The sequence below is a fragment of the Balaenoptera acutorostrata genome, chromosome 14 (genome assembly GCF_949987535.1).
Source record: "Balaenoptera acutorostrata chromosome 14, mBalAcu1.1, whole genome shotgun sequence".
NCBI classification, from domain to species: Eukaryota; Metazoa; Chordata; class Mammalia; order Artiodactyla; family Balaenopteridae; genus Balaenoptera; species Balaenoptera acutorostrata.
The window spans coordinates 13,779,524-13,798,508 of NC_080077.1; the positions used below are offsets into that span (position 1 = coordinate 13,779,524).

The following is an 18,985-nucleotide window of genomic DNA, read 5'->3' on the forward strand; positions in this document are numbered from 1 at the left end:
GTTGATTTGTTATTAAAGACTTGTATAGCTTATGAAAATTCTATTATGGCAAGTCACATTGTGTACATACCAGTATTCTCTTGAAACACATGAGTTAACACAGTTGGGAGTAACATGTTTTTAATACATAGGTAATTTATATGCATCGTCTCTCAATTTATTAGTAAAATGTATTACAATATCATGACTCTGGTTGTACATTTTGAACTCTTACTTATAAGAAAGGAAAAGAGTCCTTTGATTTATGTAAAATATTTAATGAATGATCAGAAATTTGGTTTAACTCTTAAGGAAAACTCCAAACATAAAACAGTAGAAATATGACAGTAATTATTGTTATTAGTCAAGGTTCTAGTCAAGAGACAGAAACCATACCTTTAATTTGAACAGGGATAATTTTGATATAAAAAAATTCTTAACCTATGATGGGATTAGCTATTAGGAGATAAAAGATTACTACTCTAGGACTGAGAGAGAGTACCCAAGGAAAGAATACCCTTGGAAAGGGCTTCCCTTCCCTCCAGGTGGAGAGTCAGGCCCGTTGGAGAGTAATGTTGACTAGAAGCCTAGGCACCCTGTGGCCCAGCCAACTTGACACATAAAATTAACCATCAGTGTCCAAGAGCACCCCTGGCAGCTGTGCATAGAAACAGAAACAAGAAAAAAAGCCCCTTCCTCCACTGTCTGTCCACCTCCCCTACTGACAAAGCTTAACATGGTACCAGCTGGCAAAGGAGAAATGTTCATAGGTCCAGCTCCAGTATCACAAAGTAAGGCAATACATCGGTAACTGGCACAACCATACTCATTGCTTAGTTTCAGTAACTTATGTTTTCATTATTTGCTTGGTGTTAGAAGTTGTAAATATGTTACACTTCACCCTTAAATATTTCAGCTTGTATTTAAAAAAAAAAATGACACTGTTCTACTTAATCATATACTATCATCACACCTAACAAAATTCACAGTAATGCCCTAACATCTTCAAACACCCATTTCAAGTTTTCCCCAGTTCTCCCCGAAATGTTTTAACTGGCCTCCTCAAACCAGGATCCAATTAAGAATCACAGATGGGAATTTGTGATTATATTGCTTAAATTTCCCTTATTGTAGAACAGCCCTGCCAACCGCTGCCCCTTTTTTTTCATGACACTGCAATGAATTTTCATTTGAGAAGGCGAGACTATTATGGGTCCCGTCATTTGTTCCTCAAGTCACAGTAGTTCCTGCAAACTGGAAGTTAAGAGCTTAAGACTAGGTTAGTTTTGCACAGTCCTTCCCTTTCCTGTGACTTGGCATTTTTGTCATTAAAATATACACTTAAGTAAGCCAGCCTGAATGCTCTGATATGCTAAGATGTATTAGATTTGCTAAAAAATGACTTCACCCTTGTGAAATAAGAATTTGTTGAAAGTGAGCTTAAAGCTAAATCAGTATAGTCTTTTTTCTATCATAAGATGTAAAAGAAGTTGTTCTTTTTTCCCTGGCAATCCTGGTTATGATTAGCTCTTTTCTGATAAGCCTGACTTCAGAGAATTGAGCCTGGGAGGGAAGGGGAGCACAGGAATGTCTGCTTGAGGCTGCACAGCTGGTAAAAGACCTCTTGGTGTTGAGAGCAACAGCAAATAAAGTAGTATGCTTGATAAACAGATGCCCCCCATGGTTCTCCCATGGTGTGTGCTTCACTGCAAAAAGCAATCATAAATTCAAGCTGTTTAACTACAAAAACGGAAAAGAAACAGGACATGTCAGTTACCCCATAAAAAAGTGAGAAACGCTAGAAATGCTGGCTCGAGAATATTTTGAAAACATGAGGTAAACTAAGGACTACAATTACGAAGAGCTCTACCTAGTGGATAATGAATAAATGTCAAATTTATGATAGTTACAACAAGGTAGGATTTCAAGAGAGTGATTTCACTATTAAGGTTATATGATTGAAACGTTAAAAGTATTAGGAGACATTTAGTTAACTCAAAATTGCACATTTTTTCATATGTGTTTGAGTCAACAGTAGTCTTAATTTTTATAAACATGTACTACATAAATTCAAAACTACATTATTGTCAGGCAATTGTTTCCTCTTTAAGTCAACATTTATTGGCCAAATTTCCTTTAAAGCCCCAGCATGTGCTAAATTTCAGAGTAATTTTATATTGATAATTTCTCACCTTATTGCTCTAAAAGGGAGGTGTAGAAAAACCATTAAAGACAGTTAAGAATTTAAGCTGGCCAAAGGTTATCAAATACATCAGAGAATTTTAATTTGAAGAGTATCCGTCTCCCCTGTAATGTTCTGCTCATGAAGGCCATTCTGTTCTGCCTTCCCAGGAACAGCTGATGAATGCCCCTTTTAGTGACCTAAGCGACTCAAGAATACAGCAAGACGCGTTCATTCAGCAGTCATTCAGCGGTCATCGTCACTGAGCACACGGCCCAATGCAAGCCTGTGTCTCCCAGATTTACCACTTTCCCCTTGGGTCTTCTGGTTTCCTTTTTGAATGAAAGGGACATAGCTACAGGTTATTAAATATTACAATATACTGTTATTCAATTTCTCTTTACCTCCTCTAACAGGTAGTAATTGGAAAAGTTGCACTGAGATAATGAAAGGTCTCGAATGTTGTATTTCATTCTGTGAACAAGGGAGAGCCAAGTCTACTCATTCTGTCCCCATCCCTCTCCACTCCCTCCCTCTCTGCACCACAGGAAAGGAAAGTGTGAGAGCTGTACTAATGGAGGTGGGAAAGAACCTTCGATCAATTTTCAAACTTCCTGCCCATTAGAACATCACAGTTGGTTAGAAAAAAATTATCATAATACTTTGGTCATTTTAACAATATAACTTTAAGATATGTATCACTATGTGCCTTATGAACCACCTGTGGAGTAACTGACAAATTCTGGTCTGTGAACTGACATTGGCTTCCACTTCACTCACTAATCTAAATTAGTTATTCCTATATGATCAAATGTAATTTCTGGAACCCAGGAAAAGGTAAGAGTAGAGCAACAGAATTCTGGCGTGAAGCTTACTAGAACCCTACGTCTAACATGTTAAGGGCCTTAGAACTTTGTAGCTGTTTGCACAAACTATGCATCTACACAGCTACCTGAATTATAAAGCACCCATTGTCGCTCCCACCTGCCTTTGCTTTCCCTGCCCTCTCTGCCTAAAACACATAATTACCTCCACAGATTTCAAGTCCAACCCAAAGGGAACCTTTGCACCTATGCAGAATTAACTGCTCTTCATTAGTATTCCACAGCACTTTACACAACAGTATGAAAACATTTATGGCAAGGCAATAAACTCACTGGGTTACTCCTATCTCAGGTTTGTGTGCTTAAGGAAAAGGGAAAGGGTGCTCAGGAAATCGAATGTATTATTAACCCTTTCACATCATTTCATTAATGGACAAAACTTTTCTTCATTCTTGTCTCTTCAACACCTAACTTCATGGCACTAAAAAGATGTCTAAAAGGCAGTTAGATCTAAAATTATTTGTCTAGAAATCTGGTGTATTGTTCAGGAAGAACCAAAACTGAACTTCATTTCAAAACGGCCTACAACATCAGTTAATCAAAACTCATTCAGCCAGAATGGAAATTTTAAAGATGTATGAAATAGATAATCACTATGTCTAAAATGAAACATATTCCTCTATAACCCGTTTCCCGTTGTGTGATCTCAGTTTCTTTCACGGCACTACCATTCTCCCTCTCTCAAACTTAAATTGTAGTCATCTTCAATTCCTCTTCCTCATATGCAGTTTACTGCTAACGCCTACTCTCCTAAATACCCTAAACTTCACTGATTCGGTTACCACCACTATGGTCCACAATTGCTTCTCCCGGACTACTTTAATAGTCCCCTGCATCCTAACTCTAATTCAGGTCACACATACATAACTGCCAGATTCATCTTCCTTAAATGCAAGGCTCTGATCTTGTCACTCTTCTACTCAACAACTTAATAGGCTCCCACTGCCTCCCAAATGAAACTCCAACTCTAAGTACGCATACAGCACATCCATAGCCCTACCCAGCACCCTTTCATATGAGCCCACTTTACACACCACCCCTTTATGTCACATCAAATTAATTTTTCTTGATAAATCCTCCTGCACTTAAGCTTGCCCCCATTTCGTTCCTATGCCAGGGAGGGCCACTCTCCTCCCCATTCCCTTAAAAGACATCCCCAACAGCAAAGGTTCACATCTAGAGGCAACCTCACTCCCCAGGGGATATGTCGCTATGTTTGGAGACAGTTATCACAACTTGGGGCGGGGGGCAGGGGGAGTTAGAGGTTAAGGCTGCTGCTACACACCCTACAATGCACAGCATAGCCTCCACAGCAAAGAATTATCTGGCCCAAAATGTCAGTAGTGCTGAGGTTGAGAAAGCCTGTCCTACAGAGTAATCTCTTATCCTGGCATACAGCAGTAACCCCACTGTTCTGTAAAAATTCCCATGGTATCTAGACGTATTTGACCCATCCAGTGTTCACAGCTGTATTTTGTACACCTTATCTCCTCCCCCCTGTACTCATGATGCTTTTTATTCACAGATTATTTACTGAGCATCTACATCTATTAGGTGGCAGGCCCAGATAGGAAGCAAAGGGGCAGGTACCACGTCCCAATTATTTCCAGACATTCCAGGATGTCTTGCATGCTGTAGATCTGCAATAAGGATTTGGTGAGAATAGGGCAATTCTCTCTGCCCTTCATTTTGCACCTAAAAACTCAACAATTCTGATTGATACTGATTTGTAGAAAAAAAGAGGTACATGCATCTGTTGACATCTAGTAAAATTCAGAATAGCCCTTTCTAAATTTCTCACTAAAAATGAAACTAACAGGTGCTCATGAACCTACTGAAAAAGTTAACTCTCAGTTAAGAATAATATTTCAACATAATTAAAGCTCTAACAGTTAAAATCAATATTAAGTAACTTAATAAGCCTAAAGAAAAAGACTCTAACAAACTATTCCAGCATGCAATAAAACATGCTTCACTCTTTATATTACCTTATATTATGATAGTAATTTTAATTTTTCCAATATCTTAGCCTTTTTCTGAAAATAAATTTTAAAAATAACTGCTGCAGTATACCTTTTAAGCTGTGGTTAAGATTCAAAGGTAATTAATTTAATGAGAACCCCCCTCCCCTCAAATTTCATATATTTGCATCTAAAAATAAAAGAGGTGAATAAAGATGATCTCTGAGGTCAAATGGGAAAGTAATATGAAAACGTACTTAAGCAATCAGGCCTCCCACAAATATTATTACTCCTCAGTATAACACAGAGGAAAGAGGAAAGTACATGGACTTATCCCAAGACTGGTGGTTCTGTGGGAATGAACTCACACTTTTAAGCACAATCAGAAAATGAAAACCCTAAGGTTACTGGGAGAATTAAAGGCTAATATTACAAAGTGCCTAGTAGATAGAAAAGCTACCATAGCTTTAATATTCATTCAACAAATCACTCCCTTGCTAACATTCCTCCAACAGTTAACCAAGTCCTACAGGATCTGGCTTCTACCTATCTGACCTCACCTCCTACAGTCTTTTGCTCTGTGGGCTCTAGACTTCCTTCTAGCCCTGGAACAAGCTATGCGCCTTCAGTCTCTTTCCTCTGCTTACTATGCAGATCTCTGCATTGCCAGCTCAGCATTCCGATCTTGGTCCAAAGCCTCAGAAACCTTCCTGACCACCCAAAGTCCTTAACCCTGCCCCTACTGCCCATTCTCTACCCCCTTATGTTGCTTTATATTCCTCTTTCATTCAGTGAAATTGTTAATTGCCAATTTCTTTCCCATTAGAAAGTAAACTCCCTGAAGAACAGGACTTTTTGTCTTTCCAACCCTATGTCTCCAGGACCTAGCACCAGGGCCAGGTGAGAGACGTGACTCAGGTGCAAAAATTTAAGCGGATGCCCAAAATTTCAGCAACCCAGAAAAATACTAATTTAATGCAACATTCTGAAAAATAAAAATTAACACAAAAAAAATGAACTATCAAAAATTTTACCTAGGGGCTTCCCTGGTGGCGCAGTGGTTGAGAATCTGCCTGCCAATGCAGGGGACACGGGTTCGAGCCTGGTCTGGGAAGATCCCACATGCCCCGGAGCAACTAGGCCCGTGAGCCACAACTACTGAGCCTGCGCGTCTGGAGCCTGTGCTCCGCAACGGGGGAGGCCGCGATAGTGAGAGGCCCGCGCACCGCGATGAAGGGTGGCCCCCGCTCGCTGCAACTAGAGAAAGCCCTCGCACAGAAACGAAGACCCAACACAGCCAAAAATAATAAATAAATAAATAAATAAATAATAAATTAATTAATAAAATAAAATAAAAATAAAGGAATTCCTTTTTAAAAAATGCAAAATACTCCATTATAAAAAAAGAAAAAAAATGTTTACCTAAAGACAGGATCCACTCAGCACTTGCATGATTCATCCTGATCCCGGCCCTGCTTCACGTAGGACTTGACAACAATTTGAGCGCTTACCACAAGCCAACTATTAACTCTCCCCGAGGCTGCAGAAAAGCAAAAGAAAGAGGGAAAACTGCAAAAGACAGGGATTCGGACTTTGGGGAGCTTACCTCCTGTAGCTTCACTGTGTTGTGACCAAAAGCTGAGTCGGGGGACTGCAATGTCACCACTTAAAGCACACATTCAAAGAGTGAAAAGTTCAGCATGACAAATTATACGGTACAACTTGTCATAGAAGACTTAATTAATCATTCCTCCGTTTCCTCCACCACTAGAAAATCATGGCCAGGAGCCTTCGGTCCCAGGGTGTGGGAATGGGAACTCCCAGGGCAGGATGATTGATTCATTCATTCATTCTAGAGCAAGGACTACCGTGTGCGCATGGCCCTTGAAAAGAAACGAAACCCGGGCGAGTACAGTAGATATAAATTTAATAAGCTAAACGTCCGTGACAAAGCAGTGGTGGCTGGGGAACAGTGGTTGAAAATAAAAACAAACACGCTTACAAGAAGTGACTGTCCCAGCTTCACTCCCTCCGGAAGGCTCCAGGGAGATACGGGCCCAGGTCTCCCACCACCACGGCAGCGGGACCAGCTCCACGTGCCGGGAGAGACGCGGCCCCACCCACCGCGGCCCCACGCTCTCCGCCCCCCAAACAGAAACGCGGGGGACCCCAGCGCGCAAGCGCCAACCCGCCAACACCACAGCCACCGCCCGCCACAAGCGCCTGCGCGAAAGCGCCGAGCCGGGGGTGGGGCGAAACTAGGAGGAGAGAGGAGCGCGCCTAAATCCTAGAGAGGCGGGCTAAGTAGGGCTGGGGGAGGGCTCCTCTTCCGGAAAGTCTGCATTCCCGGACGACCACAGTCGCCACTCACCAAACTCCAGCTTGTGAGATGACCGGAGAAAGTCGGCCACCCTTTCTACCCATCGGAGATCTTCAGACAGAAGCCGGAGCTGCCTTCAGGATGAAATTAGGACCCGCAGGAGGCCCGTTCCCCAGGCGGCGAAGGGAAGCGTGGCGGGAGCGCGCATGCGTGGTAGGCTTCCTCCACGTGCGGCCCGGCAGTGGCCTCCCTGCGCTCCGAGGTCCCGCCCCCGGCCTCAGCATCTTTCCGGACGCGCGGAGCCGCCGGGGAAGAAGGAGGTTGGGCCTGGCGGCTCGGCCCCGCCTCGGCAGCCTCCAATTGGGCGTGGGTGAGGGCACCCCCTCCCGCCGCCTTCCCATTGGAGCGCGCGTGCGAGCGGCGCGCCCCATTGGGCCGTGCGGATTTGGGCACCAAATTCAAAGATTTTAAAAGTACCAGCTGGCGCCTTTTAGAAGCTAGAGCTCTGAGGAGCGGGTGGCCCGTTTCTCTGTCGCGGGCGCAGCTCCCTCACCTGAGGCGGACCCCACTTGCCCTGGCATGAGCCGGTGCCCCTGCAGCTGCTCCCCACGGCCGCCCTCCGATTCCTGTCGCTGCAGCTGCAGCGTCCTGACAGCCGCCGGACGCCCTCGCCCCTCGGACGGTGGGTGAGAGGAGAGAGTGCGAGCGGGGTGCGCCTTCCAGGAGGGGTGCCCAGTGGGGGGGGGGGAGACGGGGGACAGCGCCCCGGGCCCGATGCGCTCCCGAGTCCGGCCGTGGGGCTCGTCGCTGGGCCTCGGGCGGCCGGCGGTGGCGGTGGCGGCGGGTCCCGGCTTCCGGGATGGAGAAGGCAGGGGTCCGGGGAGGGGAAGCAGAGGTGCCGAGGCGGGACGGCGGGCCCGGGTCCCGCCGTGCACGCATAGCTGGGCGCCGGCTCCCGAGGAGGTGCGGGTCGCGGCCTCCCCGGTGGCCCTCTCCTCGTGCGGGGCCACCGACCTCCACCCCGCCGGCCCGGGCGCCAGACGCCCCTCCTTCCCCTCCCCCACCCCGGGGCTGCGGCTCTGACAGGGTCCGCGAGCCGGCGGCCCGCAGCGTCCGGCCGGGGGCCCGACCCCCGCTTCTGTGCCCCGTTTCCCCGTGTGCCCCGCACCCCCGGGTCGGAAGTCAGTTCCCCCCGGTTTTCGTCACCTCAAGCCTTCCTGGCGGGCGCGGGAGATCGTGCTCGCTGTTATCTCCCGCCTCCTCCGCCGGCCCGCGCCCTGAGGGCCACCCCTCCGACCCCTCGGGATTTCCAGGGTCCCCGCCGCCCCAATCCCGCCAAATGCAGGGCCCCCCTCATCGGGCCAGGCTCTGCTGGGACGTCCAACCAAAAAGGTTCAGTTTCTCCTTTTTTCCCTTTACCCAGTGACTCAGTCTCAAGGCCTGGAGTCAGAAGGAGGGAGGAAGAAAGGCACTTTTTAATACAGAACTCTGAATTTGTCCAAACTGAGACGGTCTTGAAGAATTTGGGAAGCAGATTTGAGAAGTGAAGCATCAGTTCTCTTTTTCCCCCGCGCTCCTGAGGAGCCAGTCTTTTATTCCAGCTCTTGGGTGCGATGGGAGGCACTCAGATAAACGCTGACTTTTTATCCTCTTTGTTGCTTCTCCCAAAAGAGATCCAGATGCATTCGTTTTACCTCAGAAATGGCCAAGAATTTTAGAAATCAGCAACTTGATATTGTATATTTGGTCATCACTGAAAAGTGCCCCTTTCTTTAGAGAAGGAATGTAGAAAACTCAAAAAATGTTTTAACAGGTTAAGTCTGTTTCCAGAAAACCCTGAATCTTGAGCCCCTCTGAAATTCTGAAGCTTGGTGGCTCCAGGAAGGGATTTTTTTTGGTTGCTTAATTCCAGTTGTCTTTACTGCCTTGCCCCTCACGACAGTATTTGCTGGTCCCTGGATTTTTTTCCCCATATTTACAAATTTGAGGAAATGAAATTAAAAATCTATTGCCTTCCATTACTTCTGAAAGTAGGCTTTTCTAAAATTTTCTCTCAGGGATTATGGCTGGTTTGCAGTTGATGGCGGCAGGCCTTGGGGCTCTCTTAAATTTTTAAGGAATAGCCGTGCCTCGTTAGTGTTGGGCACATGCTGGTTGTCTTATAGGTATTGGAGATTGTAGAACTGGATTATTTAGCATTGGGATAGTAAAGATTTTTAATTCCAAGCACTGTAATCTTTTTAACTATTGTAATATGACGTGTCACATCTACACTGGAAGGTTAAATGGAAGGTCAAACTTTGTGCAGTTAACTATCATACCACTTCCTCGTGATTGGATTGTCGAGTGGGTAACTAAGAGGTGTTAAGAATGTTATCACCTCTATAGAGTTGACATTAGTATTTCCATTTTAAAGAAACTGAAAGACTAATTCAATGTTCTAGGTCACATTAGTCACAACTAGTCAAAAGGCTGAGCAAGGATTTTCATTTGAAGTCGGGTATGATTCCTAGGGAAAGTATATAGTAATCTGAAATGCATAGATCTGTGTAGAATGCATTTTGCTACTTTTAAAATGTTCGTGATTTACAGTATAAAGAATATGAAGGGATTTGGCTTACAAAAATAATATGGTGAAAATAAGTTCTATTTATTAAACTATAAGTGACAGGGACTCTTCCATACATTTAATCCAGTTTGGTTGGTTTTCTTACCTGCATTTTATAAATGAGGAAGCTTGCTTAGTTTTTTGTTTGTTTTTTGTACCTGAGATACTCAAGATTTAAACCCCAGGGTATTCTTTACTCCCCTTTCCCTCATCATCCACATCTAATACAGTACATCCCCAACCTCTGTTGACTTAACCCTTCTAAAAAGATCTCAGATCTATCCAGTTATCTTTATTTCCGCTGCGGCCATCCTAGTTTCAGGTACCCAACTCTCTGAACTCCTGTGATAGGCACCTCCAACTAGCCCCCCTGCTTTCACTTGAATCTTCCTACAATCCATTTTCCACAGTTGCCAATCTTTTTTTTTTTTTTTTTTTTAATGTAAACCAAATGTCTCTACTTAGAGCCCCTCAAAGGCTCTTTTTTACACACTAAATAAAAGCCAGTCTACCCTAAGAATCCTATAGAGCATTCTGTACCTCTCCAACTTTCATTTTCAATCAATTCTTCCCCTAGCTCACTAAGTCACAGCCCTGCAGGCCTTCCTCTTCCTTGAAAGCTCAACATTTGTCCTTCCAGGGTCCACCTCTGTCTGGTTTTTCACAAGGCCTTTAGATGTCAGGATTTCACCTCCAAAAGATCTTGCATGACTAGTTTCTTTTCTACTCCTGTCACTAAAGAGGCATTAGATAAATGAATGAAGTGGCAGAACTAGACTTACCCCTCACCTATCTGAGTCAAGAGGTCACAGAACCATGTGATACTTTTTTTTCCTTCCAGGATAATATCAGATCAGTTATATTTCCCAAATTGTTTAGGGGCATTTGGCTTGGTCATGGGGAAGCACTGAACTAGTTAAAAGACATGGAATTAGCTTTTTACAGTCTTTCAGCTTCCTTTTTTAAATAAAAGATGGTATTCAGTTTATTTTGCAGTATAAACTTCACACTCTAAATCTACAACCAGCATCCAGATTTTGGAACCAATGAAAGGAACCAAAGTTCCTTGGAGAAATAATAGATTTTCTGGCTGGAACAGGAAAAATGCAAGATGAGCCTGGAGCATCTTGTTTAGTGCCAAAAAGTAAGGAATGTCAAATGAACATGAACTTAGAATGGCAAAAGCTGGAGCAATTTGAGCAACAATGTAAATAACGTAGAATTAAATTATAACCCAAAGTCCATAAGTTTATACTTTTATGCTTTTTTTTTTTAATGCTCTTTATCTTACTTCCCAGGTGAGATAGTGGAAGGAACAGTGAATTTACAGTGAAGAAGAATAATCTGTCCCTCTTAACTACCTGTCAAATCTTAGGCAAGTTACTTAGATAAGCTGCAGTGTTCTTAACTGTAAATAATAATGCCTCTCCATTCTACCTCGAAAGGTTGTGAGAATCAAGTGTTTGGAAACACACTGGAAATTAACTTCTAAACACTTAATAAGGAAGTTGAATCATTATTAGCTCTAAATTTAAAGAACTGTCCGTATCCAAAGAACAATGTTGAACGAAAGGGGTTCTATAGGATAGTCTCGCAGTAACTAAGTTCTAAAGACAACAGAGGAAGAATGCTTTTGAAAAGAATTTTGAGTTTCTGAAATACAGTTTCAGGCTTCTTCCCTTTAGGCAACTAAACAAAGTAAAAGGTGTGTCTTTGTTGGTGGCTTCTTTTTTATCCTCTCAGATAAAATGTAGTCTTGAGTAAATCATACTTAATTCTTTACTTGAGGCAAAAATAAAAATCTCTTGGAATTTTTTACTCTTCTGGGTAGAAGAGAACCACTCAGAATAATTTGTTCTAGAGTTAGGGTTAATTGGGGGTTTATTTACTTTTATGCCCCTGAACTCTTAGTGTAAACCTAATTAAGAGAGAGTCTCTACCTACAAGGTTACTTGCTATCAAGGTGTCCTTTAGTACTTAGAGGTTCTAAGTAAAAACAGTAAAATTAATATGAACAGATGCTGTACCTACATTTACTTATAGGGTAAATTTTTACCTACCTGTGATTGGTTTGCAGGGGGTATAGTAGATGGGGGAGTACATTAGAAGCACATACCATCCGTATACTCTGCCTTCAAAAATGCTAAGCAGTTTCCTTGAACCCATTCCTTCCCAGTCTCTACTACCTGACAGAAATCCTAATCATCCTTTAAAGCAGTGGTTCTCACCTAAGGAATGGGGGAAATTTGGCTTCTGCTGGCTTCCCCACACTCCAGTAAGTGGTTACTGGAGACATTTTTTATTGTCCTGACTGGGGAGTAGCGGCTGCTAATGGCATCAAATGGCTAAAAGTTGCTAAACATCCTACAGTGCACAGGACAGCCCCCAGCAAAATTATCTGGCCCAAAAACTCAGTAGTATGGTTAACTTTCAAATGATTAAATTTATTGCCTTTTCAGTCCTTTCTCCAAGCTACCTATAGATTTCTTGGTTCATTATTGTAAGGCTTATAATAATTGCTAAACTAACATTTAAATATACAAATTTTTTTGCTACTTTTATCAAAACTATTTTGACATTCCCCTCCTCCATTGTCTTAACCATATTTCTCTAGAAGTATTTGATTTCTATAAGGATATTTCTTATCTCAGACCCCACTCTTGGTGCATCACATTTCCTTATTTGTTCCATAAGCACAGATATTTATTAAATAGTCCCTTTTGTCACTACTTTCTACCCAGATATGACTCTAAAAGTCAGATGGTAGAGTTATACAGATTTAAAAGCAGTCTGTACTGAAGGTACCCCCTCAAGAATATATATGTGTATACTTTTATAAGGTTTTAGTAATGTTTTCTCATATTAAACTTGGATAATTTCACAGCTACATAGGCAGTACACAGTGCTGAGAGAATGCAAAGTAATTAAGTCTCTATATCCCAAATTTAGAAGTAGGGATATGTGGAAATTTTGCCATTAGGAAGTAAATATGTTATGTTCTTTTTGTAGGTTGTAAAGAAGAAAGTTCCACTGTCTCTGTCAAAATGAAGTGTGATTTTAACTATAACCATGTTCATTCTGGAATTAAACCGGTAAAGCCTGATGACAATAGAAGACAAGGTTCCTACACTACTGCGAATTTGGAAGGTTCTTATAAAGACTTCATTAAAGACTATGAAAGGTTATCAGATATTGGGTCACCGATCGTGAGCCCCAGGATTGTAGAACTTGAAACTGAGAGCAAGCCCTTGCATAATAAGGAAAATCTACATGTACAGCAAACACTTAATAGTTCGAACGACATAGAAGAACTAGAGACCGGTGGACCTTATGAAGACAGTGGCTACTCTTCATTTTCCCAGCAAAGTGGCCTCAGTGAACATGAAGACAGTAGCCTTCCCCTGGTGGAAAATTTCAGTGACAGTCCACAATCTTGCCTGCTACGGACACAAAGCCCAGACCAATATCCCAACAAAAACTTGCTGCCGGCTCTTCATTTTGAAAAAGTGGTTTGTTCAACATTAAAAAAAAATTGTAAACGAAATCCTAAAATAGACTGGGAGAAGCTGAAGGAATTTATATCCAGTGGAAATTTTAGACTACAGAATATAATTGGCAGGAAAATGGGCCTAGACTGTGTAGATATTCTCAGTGAACTCTTTCGAAGGGGACTCAGACATCTCTTAGCAAATATTTTGACACAGCTCAGTGATATGGACTTAATCAAGTAAGTATTGTTGCTTTGTGTTTGTTAATATAATCCATGAACATTTTTGTTAGATGGCTCAGTACCACCAGCTTATGCAAAGACATAGCAGGGTAGTCTTGCACTGTTTTTAATTGAAGTGATGACTTTTGTCTGGTTGCTGGTATTTTATTACTTATGTGTCACTAGGAGGAAAGAAAGATAACTTTTAAAGTATGCATTTAATCCAGTTATTTCAAATTTCATATTTATGCTATTAGAAAACTATTTCTGTGAGATTGGGATCTTTGTTCCTTTTGGTTCTGAAATTGTTCATACGTAAGCTCCATCTTTTAGTCTTAACTATAAAACAAGAGCCTAGGTCTGGTGTACAGGTCCAATAGGCATTATGATTTTTGTCACACTTGAAAGTATGAAATAGTTTCTGTTCTTTTTAGGCCGTTTTCAAATTTGAGAGTGATGAAAATACAGAAACCCTCAAATGGGTCTGATTATTACTATTTCTTAGAAACCTTATACTGACCACCCTTTCGCATTCCACCAAAGAAAACCTGTTAGGATGAGGTAACTGAGAATTAAGATGATTATCCAGACTATTGGATTAGATTGCTTCCAGCTCAACTGGGTTCATTTTTGGCTTTTTGAGAAATTTTCTAGAGGTACTCTTTGTGTTACTTTACACTGGTCCATGAAATATAGGTGAAGCAAAACAGACATAAGTAAGGATTGATTTTTATTATTGGCTAGCTTCTTGAGGGATAATCAACCTCACAACATTTTTGTTAGCAAAATGGATTTTTTAAATTGATTTCTACTAATAGCAGTATGTCCTCAAGTTGTTTGAAATTTGTCTAATGTTAATAAATAACCAAGATGGTGTCGTATATACAATGGGGCGTCTTATTTGATATTTGTGGATATTGTGAAAAAGTGACGTACGAAGTGTAGTGGTTCTTAAGCCTGGATCCACTTAGAATTACTTGATGGTGAGCTTTTAAAAAAACACAGCGCCCTGGCCCCCATTTTAGATCAATTAAACCCAAGTGACTAGGCATGGGCCATCCTTAAATCTTCAGTGCATGCCTCAGGCAATTCTAATGTATAGCCGAGTTTAAGAAGCACTGCTAATAGAAATTTCTTTTTTGCACTGTTAATGTTTCTGTAATATAGTCATCTTAGCTCTTTGTGGTGCTTTAATTGTTTCCTTTATAATCATTTACTTTTCCAGTGTGTCTAAAGTGAGCACAACTTGGAAGAAGATTCTAGAAGATGATAAGGGGGCATTGCAATTGTACAATAAAGCAATACAAAGAATTACCGTAAGTCTTTTGCAGTTGTTTTAATTTTAAAATATAACAGCTAGTGCTCTTTACCTTTGAAATCGTAGGGGGAAATAACAAGGATAACAGATGATCTGGAAATCCTTTACATTCGTAACTCATTAAAATAATTCAAAGATAAAGGGGATGGTTTCCCACCCCAGTCATTTATTTCTTGGGTTCTCCATGAAAGGAAATGTCCGAAGATAAAGGGAAGACTACTCAGATCTCATTGAGAGTTGACCATATAGCTAATCTTGGTTGCCATTTGTAGTTTAGCTGTTAACAAACAGTAATTATCTACATATTGAAGATTCTTAATGCAGGAAAGGAATTCATTTACTTTACCAAATACTTAGTAACTTTGGAGATGTTTCTGAGAATCAAGATCGACACATGATTAAAATTTCAGGCCTAGGAGTTGGCAGACTTAGGTTCCAATTTTGGTGCTGCTACTTACTAGCTGTGTAGCTTTAGACAAGCATTGCTTAAATTCTCCAAGTTCAGTTTCTTTATGTATAAGCTGGTGTTAATGGAAACTTTTCTACTCCAAAAGATTGTTTTGAATCCATTCATAGCACTGAGGGGACACTTAAACTGTGACTGTTGCCATCTACTGGTGGGTGGGGAGAATGACCTTTTGTTCTGGTGGTAGTGCTTTATAAATCATGTATTAAATGCTACATACTAAGAGTGTAAAGCGCTTTCTCACAATTTCTGATTTGCAGTTTCGCTCAACAGCTTGGTTGTTAGGCTTTAAATGTGTGAATAGTTGTGGGTGGCTGTGTTTAAGCACATGCAGGTAATTTGGATACAGGAATAAATCCTTTACATTCTCATTTGTCCCTTTTACATGTACAACATGTACAAACATAATAAAAATTCCTGCTTGTTGAGAATATAGGAGAATATTTTTTTAATCCTATTAAAACCTTTTTTTTTTAATTAGGAAAAGAACATTAAGTTTTCACCACACGCTTCAACCAGAGAGTATGTTTTATTCAGAACCCCATTAGTTTCCGTGCAAAAGTCAGCCACCCAGACTCTCCCCAAAAAAGACGCTCGAACCAAGTTACCTGATCCAGGTGATCAGAAAGGTTCTACTTACAGTCGACACAGTGAATTCTCTGAGGTAATTTTTTGTTTATTAATAAATTAGAAACATATGGGACATTTATTGTTAAAAGGATTTAGAGTAAGAAAACCATTTATAACTCAACTAATCAAATTAGGGAAGTACACAGAGATGTCTTTCTATGCCGAAAATAACAGATATCATTTGGCATTGTTTATGACAGTTCAGTGTTGTTGAGATCTAATTTGGAATCACTAAGAGAATAAGGAAAAACCTTGATTTTGAAGTTTTTTTTATAAAACTGTTAAGTACTATGTTTCACAATTACTGCCTTTAATAACTGAGGAAGAGAGCTAAGTAAGAAGTCAGTTGTATCAGGTACCGCATAGATATGGAAACATGGTAACCTTCATAGCTATATAAAGATAAATGCCATATAATGTGATAGGTGTTTTTAAAAAAGTAGAACTAGAGGTGAAAGAGCAACCAACTCCTGAGTGACTCCAGGAAGATTTCACAGAAAAGGTGACATTTAAGTTCTGCATTGATGTGTGAGTGGCATTTATGAATAAGAGCATGTTTGTAGCATTAGGAAATAGCCACTGGATCAGTTGACAATGGTTTCTCACCCGTTGAACAGTAAGCTCCTTAAAGGCGGGAGTTGTGACATTAGTGCTTTATACATGTATTGGGGAAGGCACAGAGGTGCCCTTGTTTTGACTAACTAAATTACATTCAGTCCTTACTAAAATTTGTTTATGGATTTTCTTCTTTCTAGGTTGCCAGAACTTTGAAAAAGAACGAGAGCCTCAAAGCCTGTATTCGCTGTAATTCACCTGCAAAATACGATTGTTATTTACAACGGGCAACCTGTAAACGAGAAGGCTGTGGATTTGATTATTGCACAAGGTGCCTGTGTAATTATCATACCACTGAAGACTGTTCAAATGGCAAGCCCCTAAAAGCCAGTTTTAAAATGGGTCCTTTGCCTGGTACTAAGAAAAGCAAGAAGAATTTACGACGACTGTGATCTCTTAATAAATCAGTTGTAAGTGATCTTGAAGGTTAGTTAGAAAATGTTAGGTTTTAACTTAAAAAAATAAAAAATAAATGTACTGTGATGTTCAATTTTATGTTGAAATCAGTGTAGTACATGGGATTTTTTTCCCCCAGTGAGAAGAGAGGATACACAAACTCTTAAAATATTTTACAATTTAATGTGAAAAAATTCAAAATTCTCAATATAAATCAGAAAATTTAAATATTTTAAGAAAAACTGTTTTTCTGATGATTGTGATTCAGAGATGAAATAAAATTGTCTCAATTTTATGGTAAAGGAGGACCATGTAGTTTTACCTGGACAATCTTAAATGTAAATCTTCTTTACCATCCATTAGCATTTGAGACATTTTATTTGCTTTACCAAATTAATAATACCTATTGAAATATCATCTTCTGGTGTCTGTTAATTTAAATGTTTTGTCACCTTTCTTGAACCTCTTTTTCAGTGTGTGTATTTCCCAAAAAAGTATCTTTTGTGAAATCTTGCTTTTCATTATTCGTAAGGTTTGTATGTTTTAATATTTTGTACATATGTAAATATTTCTGTATTTTTTATGTGCCAGAGTAAGAAAATAAATGTCTCTTTTGTATATACATGTAAATAAATTTTTTTCCTGTTATGAATAAAAGTGTTACAAGCTTAATAAATAATGTGAGTCTTTTATTTAAACATTTTAATCCTAGAAACAGCTGAAGTAAGAAGCTGTAGGACACTGCCTGGTATGTGTGAAGGCATTGCGTGGATCTTTGTCTCCTTTTCTGAGGACCTTGTGAGATTACCAGGCTCTGTTCCAGGCTCTATTACAGTTTTCTCCCCACCCAGTATCCTAGTAGTTGTGTAGTTGGGTCTTGAAATAAGCATCTCAGGATGGTTCAATACAGGAAGACCATAAAACACTCTTTGAGGAATACTGGTGTATTAATTCATTCATCACTAAACCAGTTAAACTGCATGGCTTAAACAGCCACAAAAGAAATATATAAAACTATACTAGAAAGATTAAAAACAGTATGTAGAATAAAATGTTGTCTTTGACTGCAATCAGAGCATTTGTGCTAATAAGAGCCCAGGATAAGGACTTTTTTTTTTATTCCTTAATTCTGAAGTTGAATATATTTTGGTTTGAATTATGGATATGGAGGAATTAAAGAGTTTTAATTCAGGTCTACCAAAGGCATAGACTTAAAGGTGGGCCACACAGATCCTCTCAGTAGGGCCTCACAGAAGCTTAAGGGCTTTGCCCTTGATCTCAGCAGAAACCTAAGGTAGAGGATTTATCTCAAATGGGTTTGTGGGTGTGTCTTTTGTCTAATGGAGTAGAACCTCCAATAAAATTAACACAGGTTTGCTTAAGCTTTGTTGATGTAAAATTGACAGACAAAAATATTAAAGTGTATAATTTGATGTTTTGACATATGCGTGCATGAAGCCATCATTATCGCTGGAACGAAGGTAATGAATATTACCATCATCCACCGAGTTTTTCCTGCTTATTTGTAATCCCTCCTGTTAGTCCCCAGGCAATCACTGATCTGTCACTGTAGGTTAGTTTGCCTTTCCTAGAATTTTGTATAAATGAAATAATTATGTGTTATTTGTCTACTTTCAAAGAACATTACTTTGAGATTCATCCACTTTGTGTGTACCAGTAGTTCATCCCTGTTTCTTAATAAGCAATATACTATTGGATATACCAGTTTGTTTATATGTGTGTTCACCCTGGTAGTTGGACATTTGGATTTTTTGCACAGTTTTTTGCTATTAGGAATGAAGGTGCTGTAATCATTTGTATATGAGTCTTTGCAAGTGGTTTTCTTTCATTTCTCTTGGTAAATATCTAGTAGTGGAATTTTTGGATTATACGGTCAGTGTATGTTTAACTTTTTAA

General features: G+C 40.4%; 1 protein-coding gene and 1 long non-coding RNA gene across 7 annotated transcripts; one reads left to right on the forward strand and one right to left on the reverse strand.

Moving 5' to 3' along the window:
* Positions 1-2,363: 2,363 nt before the first annotated feature.
* Positions 2,364-7,514, reverse strand: LOC102997714 (uncharacterized). Its single transcript, XR_451334.2, has 3 exons — positions 7,378-7,514; positions 6,429-6,546; positions 2,364-2,493 (listed from the first exon to the last, which is right to left on the reverse strand). It is a non-coding gene; the product is annotated as an uncharacterized LOC102997714 (long non-coding RNA).
* On the forward strand, positions 7,409-18,142 carry FBXO5 (F-box protein 5). Of its 6 annotated transcripts, none has more exons than XM_057527695.1 (6): positions 7,563-8,008; positions 10,919-11,078; positions 12,944-13,661; positions 14,869-14,959; positions 15,909-16,091; positions 16,813-18,121. In XM_057527695.1, exons 2-6 carry the CDS (start codon positions 11,039-11,041, stop codon positions 17,062-17,064), a joined length of 1,284 nt encoding a protein of 427 aa, XP_057383678.1. In that variant the 5' UTR covers positions 7,563-8,008; positions 10,919-11,038; the 3' UTR covers positions 17,065-18,121. The 6 variants fall into 6 exon arrangements, with proteins under 6 accessions (XP_057383679.1, XP_057383682.1, XP_007186203.1 ...); XM_057527698.1 differs by lacking the exon at positions 7,563-8,008 and adding an exon at positions 11,233-11,309 and having other exon boundaries at positions 11,030-11,078; XM_057527696.1 differs by lacking the exons at positions 7,563-8,008; positions 10,919-11,078 and adding an exon at positions 7,409-7,539.
* Positions 18,143-18,985: the final 843 nt, after the last annotated feature.

Bases quoted from the DNA above. Each gene is read 5' to 3' on its own strand.
- FBXO5 (XM_007186141.2), top strand. From the start codon at position 7,906: ATGAGCCGGTGCCCCTGCAGCTGCTCCCCACGGCCGCCCTCCGATTCC. The intron at 8,009-12,943 runs GTGGGTGAGAGG...TTCTTTTTGTAG, and splicing joins ACGCCCTCGCCCCTCGGACG to GTTGTAAAGAAGAAAGTTCC. The intron at 14,960-15,908 runs GTAAGTCTTTTG...TTTTTTAATTAG, and splicing joins AAGCAATACAAAGAATTACC to GAAAAGAACATTAAGTTTTC.